The sequence below is a fragment of the Halictus rubicundus genome, chromosome 1 (assembly GCF_050948215.1).
Source record: "Halictus rubicundus isolate RS-2024b chromosome 1, iyHalRubi1_principal, whole genome shotgun sequence".
NCBI classification, from domain to species: domain Eukaryota; kingdom Metazoa; phylum Arthropoda; class Insecta; order Hymenoptera; family Halictidae; genus Halictus; species Halictus rubicundus.
The window spans coordinates 15,400,449-15,416,856 of record NC_135149.1 but is presented as its reverse complement, the minus strand read 5'-3'; the positions used below and the strand labels follow the sequence as shown (position 1 = coordinate 15,416,856).

At 39.4% G+C, this 16,408-nt stretch overlaps 1 protein-coding gene across 2 annotated transcripts; it reads right to left on the bottom strand.

Annotated features, from left to right (window-relative positions):
* Positions 1-591: 591 nt before the first annotated feature.
* On the bottom strand, positions 592-14,915 carry Mtp (microsomal triacylglycerol transfer protein). Of its 2 annotated transcripts, XM_076788744.1 has the most exons (6): positions 14,495-14,915; positions 9,866-10,025; positions 9,035-9,058; positions 6,222-6,415; positions 3,893-4,546; positions 592-3,047 (listed from the first exon to the last, which is right to left on the bottom strand). In XM_076788744.1, the coding sequence occupies exons 2-6, from the start codon at positions 9,930-9,932 to the stop codon at positions 1,299-1,301; spliced, it is 2,688 nt and encodes an 895-aa protein (XP_076644859.1). In that variant the 5' UTR covers positions 9,933-10,025; positions 14,495-14,915; the 3' UTR covers positions 592-1,298. The 2 variants fall into 2 exon arrangements, with proteins under 2 accessions (XP_076644859.1, XP_076644869.1); XM_076788754.1 differs by lacking the exon at positions 14,495-14,915 and having other exon boundaries at positions 6,222-6,595; positions 9,866-9,967.
* Between the last annotated feature and the right edge of the window lie 1,493 nt (positions 14,916-16,408).

Below are 16,408 nucleotides of genomic sequence, written 5' to 3'. Positions count from 1 at the left end.
TTTGAACTAATTCAAACACTTACTTTAACAATATTGAAATTCCGATACTTGGAGCATTAATAACAGATTATTATAAACATTCTGACGCTTAACAATCTAATAAAAATTTACAGTAGAAAAATAAGGATTCTCCATTAAAAGCAGTTCATGGAATAAAATTACGTCGTTAATGTGTTGGATTGAGTCCATAAATTTATCTCGACAGAAAAATGTTTATACATATACCATTCAACTTTTGACTTGACAAGTATCCTCATCAACGCGCCTTTCCCAAGGTATCAAAAATACACATGTGGAATAGAAAATGTTATTATACAAAAATACATAAAAATTGATATTGGAGCAATCGTAGCTGGATCCAAGATAGATAGATCTGCTACCAACCGGAATGACTTTTATCAATGAAACACACTGTTTGCGAGTCGGAACTCACAGGTGGGTAAATATATAGTATCAAAATATATTACCGTAGTATAGTCTTGTTTCGATATAAGGCGAAGGGTCGGAACCGACTTTCGCCGTATTTTGGATTAGGGTTGCTATACGGCTCGACTTTCTTCTTGAACGGGCTGAGAGAGAATGCGGATATAATGAGCGAGAGGTAAGAGGTAACGGCAGACCATAAAGTCGTCGGGCGAGCAGCGATATCTTTCCTTGAAAAAAGATAAAATATGACATACTCTCTCGTTCTGGCACTAAGCGGTGTCGAGCGAGCAACTGCAAAGAAAGAAGAGGGGACAACGATTTTCTTATTTCGAAACAAACACAATAGCCATATATCGGAACAAGACTGTGTTTCCGGGAGTTGAAAAGACGTCCTCTGCGACGGCATAGAGCCAAGGTGTGATATCTCGCTCCGCACGCTGGTCCCCGCCATTGATGTTCCCGTAGGCTTTCACTAGGCGGTCACGCTACATAGTATGTGTAACGAAACGGGCCCGGAAATGCGTGCAGAAATCGAGGTCGTGCAACGAAAGAGGCGAACCAATCATGCGATCTGTTTCCCTAATTTCCCACTCCGTATTTCCCCAACGTATCCATCACAATCCCCACCACGGGTTCCAGAACTTCTGACAGCTCGTAGTGGGAACCACTAGTATACAAGGAACGAGGATTCCGTACAATGAACGAGGTTACAACGAGCGAGGTTTTCTTGTACACCCAATGTATACAACATAGGTCGATCGTAACGCACGTGAAACCACACCGAACACGTCACACGTTACGCACAGATAGCGAAAAAGAGTGTATTATGTCTTTGTAAACTTTGTAAACCTAATCAAGTCTTGCAACAATAATCATAGAGACTCTATGACCTTCGAGCACATTTCGTTGTTCTTGTTGTTCAGATGATAAGATCTGCCGGGATTGTGAACTCTCATCCTTCTGGTCTTCCTCAGCTTGTGCCTGCTGCCGGCTATTCTCTCGACCTTGTACACTTGGTATTTGACGACGTTCGATGGCTGGCTGAGTCTCATGCACAGAGACACTGGTCCAGAGAAGTCCACGTCCGTGGCTAGCTCCAGTTTCGGCTCCGTCGTCATCGAGAATTCAGCCATACTCTGCACGAAGTCCGAGCGGACTTTGCTGCCGCCTTGGATCACGATGCCAGCTTTCAGATCGACCAAGGATTGAGCATTCCTGGACCACAGACTCAGTTGGATCTGTCCAGCCAGGTCGAAGCTCACCGCACCTTGAACATCGATCTCCGCGATCATGCCAGATTGCATTCGAATGTACTCTCTGTAACTATGAACGGAAGACAGGATCTGGAACGCTGGAGTCCTCTCGGAAGCGGCGCCGGACCAGACGTGACCCATCAGCTCCCCTTGCCCGGAGAAAAAGACGAAAGGCCTGATGCTCACGCCCTGGAAATCAACCTCCATCCCAGCAGTAACAGGTTCATCCTCTTGAGCGTCTTCCTGACTCGAAGTAGACACGAAGCCTCCCAAGCCACCAGCAAAGAGTCCCAAAGAGAACAGAGCCTCCGCATGATCGTCTACTTCTAACACCACATCGACGGTACCCCGTTTCAATATCCCTGAGTTGATCTCCTGAACTGTTACCAGAGTTCCATTGCTATCTGCAGATGTCAAGAAGTCTCTTGTGAATGCCGTACTCAAACCACGTTGGGCGAGCACGTTATAATTGATCACTCTCTTTCCATACTCGTTTAAGACCTCGTCCAGGTCCTTTGCTAATTGCGCGTTCTTCTTAGAGACCTGCTCTAAACGCTGGCTCAAGTACTTCCGGATTTCATAGGCTGGATCAGAGCCGGCTAAGAACTCCACCAGACCTTGGATGTCCTCTTTGGATGGATTGTTCTCGAGAATTATGTCCAACGCGACGGTTCTAGCGCTGCTGTCCCTCTTGGGCCCTCCAATCTGGTAGAAGACTCTCCTAGCTGCTATTTTCATCTCGTTTGTTACAGAGTCCTTGGGTAAGGCAGCCAACGCTCTCCACGCTGCCACGGTGATGGCTTTGTTGTCGCTGGTTGCGAAGTTCAACAAAGTTGGGATGGACGCTTTGCTTCTGAGGTTCCTCAGAGCCCTTAGGAACTTCAGCTTGCACTCTTCGCCGGTGCAACTCTCCAGGCCGATCTCCAAACTGACTCTAGCTTTTTCGACTGCAACCGGTGTCCCCAGGTGACGAGCCATCGCTGCCGCTGTTAAGGCTATCGTTTCGGACACTTTGTCGTTCTGCATCGTCTCCTCTGATCGCTTCAGAACGTCCTTCGCGATGTCCGCGTCCGGTGTTGGCGACAAAGACAGAGCCCATAAATATCTCTCGGTGTCGTCGCCCACGTCGTCCTGTTTCAAGACTTTCATCGCCGCCAGATGTCCCGCCATCGTTGACGCGCATCCGACCAGGTCCAGTAGCTGCCTCTTGATTGGACGGTATCGTGGACTCTTCAGGATCCTCAACAATTCTTCCGACGAAGCGGATTTGACTAGGGGTAGCAGCTTGTTGAACGCCGCAGCGGATTTTCCGGTACCCAGACCTGCGTCTTCTAGAGCGCTGCGGTGCTCTTCGATCGCTTGCTCCAGCTGAAAGTAGAATTTCAGGGTTATTTAACCTGGTACGCGAAGTAAGTACATGCATTGGGTTTACAAAATTTGCCCCTCAAGAGGTTAATAAGTTATCGATGACACGTCTCGAATATATTTCAAATAAAGAGTTTGCACCTCGGAAGTGTGTCATCTATTTATAAAATTTCTTCTAGCATAATATTCTGCATATATCTTCAACCGAAGCGCGTCAATTCGGTGGATCGTTTCATCGATGGCCTTCTGAGATATTTCGGCATAATATATATTGCATATTGATGTAAAGATTGTTCCGTCGCCAAAACCAATATCATGAGAACCTTACAAAGACCGGGAAATCTAAAATTACACGTTCAGATTGGTATCTTTGTCACACGTTTCCTGTCGTCTATTTATTTACCTTACGTGAGCAATATTCTAAACGAGAAACGTCCACGTCGAGCAACTAGAAACCGTAACTCGTAGTCCTAGAATTCATATTTTCTATATAAAGTCTGCTTCAAATTTGCTGCTTCAATGCACAAACTGCATTAACAACAGTCCAATAAAATAACGAAAAATTTTCTACCATTATTAATGATTGAAAATGCAGCAATTTTTACCACAAAAAATATGTGTTTCTTCCGTTTCTTCATATTTTTACTGTTACCAATTTTTTCCAAAATTTTCATTACACGACCATTAGTAAGCTAATCGTTCTAGCTTCGCAGGAAAACGGGAGTCGTCTGGTCGATTTATGAAAAGGTTATTCCGACTGAACGCGAGCGTGATCAATTATGTAAATTATTGTGCCGGGCGTGTGAAAACAGAATTTCGCATAATACGAAAACCTGTTTCAAACTAACCGTTTGACATCCGCCGCTGGGACACGTGGCTGGCTCCAATTGGAGTTCGATACTCGTCTTCACGAATCCAGGTTGTAACGCAGCGACAGCTTCTTGAAGGGTATTAGCTTGGACACGATTCGGTGTCAAGACACCGGAGACCTCTTCAAGGATGCCTTCCGATGTAACAATGGTGCCGACTTCCGGTCTCGCAGACAACGTCATGTTATGGCTCTCCTTGACGTGTACCGAGTTTGGCAGTAGGTAGTGGGACAGTTCGTAATTGGCATGGTAGACGCTTGCGACTTTCACACCGAACAGCGGATTTGGATGGCGTTTCTTTGACAAATCAGTGATGTGCTCGCAGAAAGTCTTTTCTTTTAGGATCGACTTCGGTCCCACGGAATGATAAGTCGCATTGCAGAGACCGGAGGCGTCCCGTTCTTGGAACTCGCCGTCGAACACCCTGTATTGGAAGAAACTAGCCAGGCCGCGTTTCAAATTCGCCGAAGAAACGGTCTCTGACGGGTCCATGTAGATGGACTCTATCTCGCCGTGCCGCCACAAAAGCAACACCGGCTGTTCGCTGACTCCGTCCACCCTTGACGAGTGCTCCACGAAGCCTTCCGGTTCTGGAGCTCTGCGGGACTTGATCCATAACTGCGGCGACAGAAGCTGCAACAAAATAGAGGGAACTATTGCTATTACGATTGGACGTACTAATTCCAAAGGAATCGGAGTTAACGCTAGAACTGCCTAAATGCAACTGATCTGCAATGGATCCGAAAAAGATCTGAACGCTAAAGGACCTAGTCGGGTTAAGGTAGTCAGAAATGTCCATCAGCCGATTTTCACCGGAAATGGCTCGTTTGATAATTTATCAAGAAAGAACCCTTTCTACTAATTTTCAGCCCTATACCTCGTCTGTAAGGGTAGTTACGGGGAGTGAAGGAAAACCCGGTGTTTGCCTCATTTTCCACATTTACTTGCATCTAAAAATTCTAAATAAAATTCACTTTGTAGTGCCATTAAGCTTTTTTAAAAAGTGCAGAAAACTTCTAATTAAAATTCTCATACATGTATACTCCATACGTTTAAAATGCTGTATGCTGCAAATGTTAAAGAATAAATATGAAATATTTACAAGTACACTAAAAGAACAAGCAGAATATTATATGCGTATCTCTAATTTCTTTGTATTCATTTTGCAGAATTCGTAGATACCGAGTTGTATGCATTAAAATATATGTAAGTGCTTGTAAGTATTTATTAAGTACAAGTAAGATCAACTACTAGGTTCCTTATGCACAATTTTCTTTAAAATTCAATGTATAATTTTGATCCTATACATGAGATTCATACTTATCGACAAAGATACGATAAATGTTGTGACTGTACGTGGTCTGGGTGTGGAACTGATAACCTTTAAACCGAACGCTGTTTGGCAGATGTCGAAGCGGATTCGAACGGAATATTTTAAATTAGAAAATCTTTTCTTCAATTTCAAAGTAAATGTTCATCATATATTGCATAAAATATATACATACACTGTATGTCCCATTGCAATATACAGGGTGTCCCAGGTTTTAATGTTCAAACTTTGTCAGTATATTCTATGGCACTAAATAAGAAAAAAATGTTATGTAAACATAGGTCACATAGAGTTTTATTAAAAAGTTATATCAAAAATACAGAGTAGAAGTAATATAGGAATAGTAACCGGGTTGCTGCAAGCATTGGCTCAAATAGATCAGCAATATTTACATTCAGTGTTCTTATGTAAGCTGTGTTTACTATCTGAGGTCACTTAAGATTAAAAGTAATTTTCACCAGTAATAGCTTGCAGTAATAGCAAGTCGGTTACTATTCCTATATTACTTCTATTCTGTATTTTTGTTCTAACTTTTGAATAAAGCTCTATGTGACCTATGTTTACATAACATTTTTTTCTTATTTAGTGCCATAGAATAGACTGACAAAGTTTGAACATTAAAACCTCGGACACCCTGTATATTTGCGTGAACAGTTAGTGACAGCCTCGACAACTGCACTATAATATTTAATTATACTTAGTCAAACAATGTTTGCAATCAGTATGGTCATACATAATGATCAGACAGATTATGTTATATTTATCGATTATATTTACACTTCATGAAATTGTATTTATAACGCAAAACACACGATAAAGAATGTTTTACGCGTGTAAGCTTCAAAAGTGTATAAATTATGCTGAATTGTCCGAATAATACATGCAGATGTTGTAATTAATGCTCCATTTCGACAGCGTACGAGGCTCAAAGTTAACGCGACGTTAGACTCACACAACAACAACAAAATGTTCTCTTACCTGTATCCTGAGCAAAAAGGTATCGTGATCGGCGGGCTGCTGCCAAACGGCGGTCACGTTCAGCTCGCCGGTCAGTCTCAGGCCGACGTCGCCACTGGTCTTCGAGGGGGCAGCCTCGCTGAAGAGCAAGGTCGTCGTCAGCTTGTACTTGAGCCCGCTGACCACGTCCCAGGCCCTGGCGGCCCCGGCCATGGCTGCAAGAACAACGAGCAGTCTCCAGTACATGGCCACCGTGAATAATCGGACGAATGATCGGGACCGGAACCAATACGCTCGACGGGACTGAGCGTGCTACACGTTCCTACGGGCTCCGATACCGAGCGTCAGACCAACCGGCAATTTTGGAATGCGACCCGGCGAGAGTCACGCGTCGACTGACAAAGACAAACATTGTTACCACGGTATCCCCCGTCTAAACCGATGAGACACACAGGATACCGGGGGCCCTGTTGTGTTAGTGCGTCGGCGAGTTCACAGATATGCGGGTCGCTCTTGTGTTCCCATCGCGATCGCGTGCGATACGCTTGTGTGCCATAGGATGCTCGATCGTGCAGTGATTGGGTGGCAGAGTTCTTTTTTTCCTGCTGCTCTGACCCCACCATATCACGCAGGTCGATCCGTACGGTCGATCGAAAAACTAAACTAAACTGGCACGTTTAGCTTCGTTTTGTGAGAGTGTCAGTCGAACACGTACTCTGTCCGCCTAATGATAGCACGCGTTAAGGTTTATATGATTTTCATTTATCATCGCAACGGAACTGACAAAACTAACAGTTTTGCCAAAATGATCGCACACGTGTACATGTAGAAACACTAACATGTGAACAGAAGATGCAAAATTTCAAATTTCTAAATGTTCTTCTATCCATGCAGAATTTACGATCAATTAGAAGAACCTATTACGCAACTTTCCCCTACGGTTTTTCAGAAAGAAATGTCGAAAGATAACTTTTTCGTTTGACACCTTGACCACATTAACTTTTAAATGGTGTACAGCCCTGTTTACATTAAGGCTGAACTGTAAATTCAATTATGGCCAGCGAGGCGAAACCACTTTTTAAATCGCGGAATTAACACGTGTTCGACGCGCCAAATCGATTTCACGGTTCACCTTGGATTTGCTTTCTAAGTCGCGATACTGCCGCAAGAAAATGAACGCTCCCTAAGCAAGAAGCAAAAGTCCAGGTCAGAATTGCGGACTTAGGCGAGTGGATACTTATGTCAGCAGATATACGTACGTATGCCCGCGATGTAACAGGCGTTCACACAGTTGCATATACTGGGTGACTCAAAGATAGCTACCAACAAGAGAAGGAAGAGAAGAGAAGAAAAAATTTATATATTTTCAAAGAGTATCACCTAAACTACATTACGTCAATTAGTTTCCAATTTTTTTTCAGTTTCATATTCTTTAGCACGATCTTTGAACAGTCATTTGAAATAAATCTTGTAATCATTATACAATTGCTGTGGCAAGAATAATAACATTCTGAAGGTCATTCAGGAGAGTGCCATTGGCAATGTATGTCAATGATGATTGAAGGTCGTTCTCCTGAAAAGCAATAATAATTTGAAATAACGAATTACTCAAAATTAATTTATTATTTTTATTTATTTTCTTTTTAATATGCCCAAGCGCGGTCCTCAGCTTGTTGGCTCGCGTATTGGGATTCTGGTAATTAGAACTTGTACTTTTAAACCACCCTGTATGCAAGCGTGTACACACATACATATGTGTACACAGGGACATCATAGTCTGGATCGCTCTTCTAAAAGAGACTACGAGATACATGCGTGCCGGCATCCTTTTGCGTGTACGTACGCACGCGTTTACGCACACCTACACGATCCAACGACAGGCACCGTTAATTCACGAAGTCCCTGTTACACGACGAAGACACGAAAACGTTACCACCTTTTTTGCAATTAAAACAATGATAAGCAAGATCTACTCCTTGTGGATTTATTCCTTGCTAAACAGAAGAACTATACTAAGATGCTTGGATAAGATTGACCCTACAACGATCAGGCTTGAAGAACAAGGAACTAGTCCGTGCACTTAATCATCTATTTCCGGCTACTCTTCTGAAATAATATCTTCGCTTAGCTGCAAACAATTGTGTGCTATGTATCAAAACTGGACATATCAATTTTAGTTTTTCCATATTTAAACGGAAAATTTGAACATATTTTTTCACGAAAGATGAAATCATAATTCATTATAAAAATGCCGGTCGAATATGTATTAATATTTTGTAACTGATTTTAATATAGTTTGTTTACAATAACCTTCACTCAATAAGGTGTAATAAAAACTAGTCCAGAGTTATTCTTTTCCGTTGTGTTCTGTCGTCTTTCAGTTCAATTATTGTCCTTAGTGTTTTATAAATATTGGTATTCATATAAGAACGTAAAATATTTGAATTCCTATTTAATAAAAAAGAGTCTAAAATTAATGAGAATGTGTTTTATGCCCAAGGTATCGTTCATATTTTAATAATTAAGTAAGTCAATTCTTTATAACAATTTATAAGAGGCAATGCCGTTCACTTTTTCGCAAAATAAACACCAAATGAGCTGACGTTCAATTTCACACATACTTGAAATACTTAACTCCTGTAGATTACTTAGGCTCAGTTATGCCGTCAAACTGGCTTGGATTCTTTCGTGTTTTTGTAGCATTTTATGCACCGGCAATTATGTTAAACATCCTTAGTGGACTGAAGTCAATAATTTTGCAAACAGTACCTCTTCTCACTTTTCAATATTTTCATACGTTTATATAAAACTTTGAAGAAAAAAAAATCAATTACCTGGTGCCATTTGACAGTAGGAACCTGCAAAAAAAAAACAATGGAACTGTAATTCAAAATGATCCACAACGTTTTTAAGGTGATTGAAAAAAGCTTTACACAAGGTACTATCATTGCTGAAATAATTATTGGAGCTTTTATCGAAAAACGATGAGCTAACGAAACTCCAATAAATATTAATCAAATGATAGTTCCTGCATGGTAGTATTTCAAGAACTATAAAATAATGTGCTGTACACGAATACAGTGTGAATTATAAAAAAATTTCTAGCAGCATGACAAAACGTCAGGACATGTCTGAATACTCGAAATGGTAGAGAAGCTAATAGAAAAGGATTTTCGGAAACCCTGAAATCCTTCTGCAAATCAGTATTAAATTTTCTCATTCCGTACCTCGTGAAAGAATAATCTATAAAAATTTGAAAATTCTGAGACAACAAATTTTCGACGCGTGCGACACGTCATTTCCAACTCTGGGACAGAAACGTTTCGACGTGCGTGGCACGTTATTCCAGCGTAAGGGGTTAAAGCGGGGTGCGTCGCGCAGACAACGCGTGCGATATGTCAATGGCGATTCGTGTTGTGCGGAGTCGTCCCCCCACCAGATTGATTCGTTTTTAATGAATGAGTTTCGCGATGCGATTCGAAAGTAGCGGGGATGGCCGGTCGCAGGAGGGCACGGGGCTAAGAACAGAAAGCAGGCGGGCCAACGGGGAGCCCTAACACAACGCACATGGAGAGAGAAAGAGACAGAGAGAGAGAGAGAGAGAGAGAGACAGAGACAGAGGACAAAGTCAGAGACAGGTAGTAAGGTAAGGTAAGGTAACTCACCGAAGAGTGCCAGAAGGTAGACGAGGGAGACGGTGAGCGCCGTGACCGGCCTTTCCGGACAGACCATCTTTCGCTCGTTCCTCTCGGACGACCTTCCTCGTGTCTACTACCCTGGACTCTTCGTGTTTTACGTCGAACCGTGCCGCGTCCTCTTCTCCTTCTGCGAGTAAATACGAGTAATTAGACGGGGCAGGCCTGCGCTATCGGACCCCGCTACCATCTCTACCACCCCTCCCATGTCGATTCTCCACTTTGCCCCTTCCCATTCACGGCTGCCTGCTATGATAACGCACGGGGACGATGTACTTGTTGTTCCCCCACCATCAAACCTGTTCCCCTCGAAGAGCCGGAGGGGAATCAACCATAGGATCTTGGTCTCTCCGGCTATACGGTCATGGCGCGCCACGGCGGTTCGTTCTAAAACGAGACGTGCTCGCCACGGTGTCTGGTTCTCTGCCTTTTCCCCATGGTCCACGCCGCATTCTTCGAGAGGCAAACTGCTAGCGACGTCCACTCGAGCCGGGATCATAGACATCGCAGTGACACCTTCGTAGACTCCCGATTGGCGAACCCGCTTTCGCCCGGTGATGGATTTTGCTCCTTTTTTCACGGGAGGATTCTTCAAGGTGAATCGCCGCCTAACTCATTAGCGGTTTAGGATGTGGAAAGCGTTTCTACCGTCATAGTTTTAGAGGGTAGGTCTTATTTAATGGTCACTTTGATCCTCTAATTGCGCCAACTCTATTATCTTCTGTGGCAAAGTGAGTATCGAGTGAATAAATCAAGTGACTACTAGCGGCTGCCAGCGAATACGTTGTGACGTCGTTGGACTGTGTGATAAGTACAAGCCACGTAATATAAGTTACGTGAATTTGGTTTTTGAATGCTGAAATGCAGAAACACGAATGCAACCGTGTATAGTCTTCTGTGTGTAGAGTGGCCCCGGACCTAACTTGAGCAAGTCGAATAGAACGTTTATTGTTGGTAATAGGAAAAAAAATGTTAGAGTAGAATTGTTGTCTTAACTCTTGTACCGAAATATAAACGTACAAAGAACACCACTAAAGCGGAAGAATAATTTACATTTCACACGTGGAAAGCAGCAACAACTTTTCTGGATGTCCAATGTGTTATTTCGGTAGCTTTGTATTTGATCACGGGCAAACGTATTATTGCGATGGAGCAAATACAGCTTTTACGTAAGTATGAATGACAATGAAGCACAAAATGAAAGCAAGCGGGCGTTAGGCGGAGAACTGCCAATAGAGTCGAGTACCGTAATCAATGCGTTAACCCTACTAACAGGTACGTTGTCTGCGTTCACAGACGTGGATGAGCTTTTTACATCAGTTTTCATTTTTTAAATAAAAATACTTTTTCCACAAAAATTGTACTTTTCATTGCGTTCTACACCCTTTGTAAGATTCATCAAATCTGCAGACTTGAAAATCTGAAGACGCCAACGAGTAATTTAGGTGCATATGCGTCTTACAATTAACACAGCCCTCGAGCTATTCTATAATTCTTAGATATGTCAAATGATTAGTGAAATCTGCAGAACAACTACTATAAGAGTGTAAATATTTTCAAAGTATTATATTATATATATAGTATTTATGCAAAACAGAAATTGTTTGTATAAATTGCAAGGCACAGGAGCCAAGTAGGAATTGATTTTTCTTTTTAATAGCTTTAATAAGTTATAAGGAACGCATAAATATTTACAAATTCTTTTAATCTTTTACTCGCCTATTTTTATCGTGAATACGCAAACTCCGCAGTTATGATTATGCTTGTGAATACGAAATAATAAATATATGAGAAAAATTTAAACGCACCGTTATATCATTTCCAACCCATTCAAACTATTCAATATGAAAATAAATTTCTACTGAATTCGAGTTCGTTCCACATAAAATTTTTATTTTGCACGAAGATCCGCAGTCTAGTTATGACACAAATAAGCTCCCTGTACAATTAGTTTATTAAAAAATCAAGAGTTTGGGATTGATTATTTCCAAGGAAGGAGAATTGCTAAAGTGAATACTAGCAAGACAGTAGGAAATCATCTTTTAAAAAGTTGAGGTATGTGAATCCTCATAAGGCATACAGTGGGGTCACTTTGACCCGCAGCAAAATTTCCATTGTATACACGTTCCGAGCGAGAATGATGCATAACATTTTTAGGTCATGATAACCCTCTTGTTGCACGTGAGTTAATCGCTGCGCCGCGTCGTAGCGTGATGTCGCGAATTATTTGTAATTTATGAAACCGTCGGTTTGCGTTCTACTAATTGGTTTCCAGTTAATGAATAATAATTTCTTCATGGGGTAACGCGCAGTTTGTAATTCACGTGTAAAAAAGGTGGACCGATGCGTTCAGCAGTACTTGTGATTGTTTTGTCATCTTTAACGTGATAAATTAATTACAACTACTTTCCCTTTTTTAAAGTTGTTATAGCGATTAAACGAATGTAAACAAATACACACGCGAGATTTTGCGCAGCACATAACATTCCTTGAAGCAAACAAATAATTTATGTCTTCAGAGAATCATTTTGTTTGCAAAAATATATTAAACTGTCCGTGGTTGCATCACCGAAGTGGAAGACATGTAAAATAATTACTAAATTGCTTATTATATTTATACATACATGTATGTCAGCTGACTGTAACTTGGAAGACAAATCTGTAAGGTGAGGAACACGACCTAAATATTTACGCTATTCGTTAAATTTTCTTCGAAAATAAGTAATAAACATGATTATGAATTATTTCCCAAGTTTTTCGTTTTATAGTGATTTGAACATTGACGTATGTATGTGTACTATAAATACATATAATCCGCAATCTAAAAATTAGGAGAAGTGTACTGTGATTGGAACAAAGCTTCATACAATAGTAAGATTACCCCTTCCGAAAGTTGAGGTAATTTTAAGACCATTTTCAAAATTTCGGAAGTGAATAATTCGTTTATTTTTGCATTTGCATATTTTGGAATACAGCAAGTAACATGTTTATTTTGACCAAGTACATGTATTTTTATCTACCGTTTTTGTTTGAAATTGTATTAACTAAATTAATTGAATACAAGGATACAGTAACAAATTAAAAACAGTAGATAAGTACAATAGCATGAATTTTTACCACTTCCATGTACAAGACAAGAATTGGAAACTAAATTGACATTAAAAGGGGCTGTTAAATTCAGTTATTGACAGTATTTATTTATTTTCCATTTATTAGATTTTGTAATCATTAATTTGCATACTTTAACAGTATGCAGCTAGTTCATGTATTAAAATGGCATACAAACGAGTTCTTTCGTTTGCTATAATATTGCAATAATGATAACTCGACTTATCACTTTGAAAAATATCCTTGGCTTTGACAACCCGAACTATTGACGGACAATTTATGTTTTCTTCGATTAATTTCAAGGACAGTGTTTCGGATGCAATTATGGGCCTTATAGTCAAACCGCACGCCGTTAGATTCCAATCAGCAACGGCTGTCTTTCAGTGAATCACCACGTTAACAATAACCGTAAATAATAAGTTTTTAGATACCAACGTTCCATTTCATCATTTCCATAGACTGCACTGTTAAAATAGACTGAGCTAATCTAAAGAATTTAAGTTAACTTTAATAAAAGTGTCAAAACACACAAGACGTATAGAAAAAAGAAAACTATAAACTAGATTATAATAGAATTTCAAACGAATGCCTGTGTAAATACTACTTCAAGTTTCACAAGACTTTATGAGAACATTATATAATAATGTTTAGATAGCAACAATAACTTTCAAATGATATTGATTCTATGAAAGTACGTAGTTCCTGCAATTATTAAAACAGTGTCATGATAATTAATGAGTACTTGAATAATACGTAGAAAGTCTATCGATTCTCGGTGATTATTTAGTCACTCATTTTACAAAGTAGCATTGAGCAATAACCGTGGCAGATAACGCTGTTTCGGTAATACTTACCGAAGTTTCAATAAATTACAATTGCTTTTTAATTGCAATATTTTTTTCTTATCACGAAATTATTTTTTTATTTTACACAATTTTCGAATGATGAAAGCAAGAACCAATTTTAAATTAATTTACTACATCTGCAGTAAATATTATATATTTTTATAATATTATATATTTTATGCATAGTTCTTTTTCGTTACATCCACTTACTTCCGATAATCAAAATTCGAAAATCGGAAAAACCCAAATGCGCCTAATTTAGTCACTGACTAGAGTCTTTGAAAATAAAGTATATATAAAAAAACTGGAGAAAAGCTAAAAGGAAATGTAAAATGCAGAAATTTGAATGCTTTATGAAATTACTATTTTAAAGAGAAATTGGATTGCAGTATCCTCTATTAATGGTAGAAATCGAAATATTTATTTAAACAATCTACTTTTTCCAGCTCTGAAAACATCTGTTTCCCATAATCACATTTTATTTAAATTAACCATGGAACTATTATTAAAAGACTATTACAAAAGACAAAACAAAAATATTTCTTCCAGCAAGATACATTTCGTTTCATGAATTCCTGAAATTTTAATTCACACTAGTTGTAATTTGTAAATTAAAAAGGTAGTAAATAAATTTAAAGTATTTTACCTGAAATCAGAATCGGATGTACATTCTCCTGTGGCAACAAACTTGTAACAACGACACAGTATTTGAATTGTATAATGCAAAGAGAGGCCAAGCACTGAAAGAAGAGTTGAATTTCGCGGAACTCGAGTCACAGAAGTTTCAGACGTCACTGAAACCGAACGCGTAATGTGCGTTGTTCACCGACGCGACGGCAAGAAATGCACTATTCTCAATGTAGGCAAACAAAGTATGTCAAAGGAGTTCGTCGAGCTTCGTAAATTCTATCGCGAAACAACCATGAAAGCCCCTTTATCATTTGATTTGACCTTTGCCCCATTGCTGACCTCACTGGATTTTCTATTGACAGTTCATTTTCCGCGTTTCAGTTTTCTTGGAAAACCAAGTTCGATTAGTAATACTCGATTTTCTCTTCAAAAGGAAGACTCTTCCGGTAGCTATACCGAAGAAACTACAGGAAAGTAACGTTTGTAGACCAATACTCGAATAATAATTAATGAAGCAGACGTTTGACATGCTTTTTTATCTACATTTTAAACCGGAAACTTGTTGGCACGTTTGTTACTAATATATATGTTCTATGTTCTATGTATGAATATATATTTATTGTATGTAAATGTTTGCAGCGAAAAAATATGAATAGCAGTGTAAAACAATGTAAAAATTTCAATATATTTACATTTTAATTTTAATCGTAAATCCATGACCATTAGCCGGTTGAAAAACTAATTTATCTATTGATAAACTTTATCTTATTTAATCAGTTCACTATAAAATTAATAGATGTCAATGTATCAAAATCTGGATGTCGGTAAATCATCATTTGATCACAAACTAGGTCACAGCACCACAGACGAGGCAGAGAGGAATGAGAGTGCTCACGCCCGGGGTTTCGGCGTTCCCACTTTCGTGACATCGCCGCTTTAGCATGGCACAGAACCGGTCAGTCTTTCCTGGAACAGAACCGGTCAGTCTTTTAGCATGGCACAGAACCGGTCAGTCTTTTAGCATAAAACTGAACGCACATTATTTTTTTAACCAGGATTAGAACGTACAGCTTAATTGTTTTATATGAAATATGTAACTAACATGTAAATCTTGTGTACAAAATCTCTAATATTAATTGTAATGATACGTATTTTATTTTTTTTCCAAGTTTGTAGTTGCAAACTTTAGTTGTAAAAAATGGAAAATCCGGAAAAATTCGAACAAATAAAGATCTCATATCGAAGTTTAAAAGCGACCAACCTGAATATTAATTTAATAATGAGCTATTGTCATCAACACTATCTTAAATTTTTTCATATATTTAGCTACTGTTATTATTAATTTAAAAAATTTTTCTTTCATGAATAAATGAAATAAAAATGAAATGAAATGAATGCTATTTTTCCACCTCAGCACCATAAGATTTTTACTAGATGACTTTAAAAACACATTAGAACTATTTTTAAATAATTTTACTCGAAAACATTCTAGTTTACTCTTTATTTCACCGTTCTACTAATTTTTTATGGGCTGCATTGCAGCTCTGTTTAACACCCCTTTACAACTCAATACCATGGTACCATCCATATTCAAGGAAGAACAATTTTTTGCGACGACCATTGAAAAAACAAAAGTGTTTCCTTCATTTCAGTCCTTTAGTGCGTTGGTGACGTAGCGCCCAGCACACCTACCTGTGTTCTGTGTAACATCTGGAGTTTTATGGTACGCTTGAGTCGCAAGCCAGACCATACAAACGAATGCATCCACAACATCCACAGACCTGCCTCCAAAACTAATTAAGGGGGCCGGCAGGCATTTGGCCTTGACTGTCACGCTATGTTACGCTATGCCTTTTTTTCTAGACATTTTACGTCTTAAATAAGTAAGTAATCAATTAAAAATGCATACCACCGTGTTTGTACATGTCTT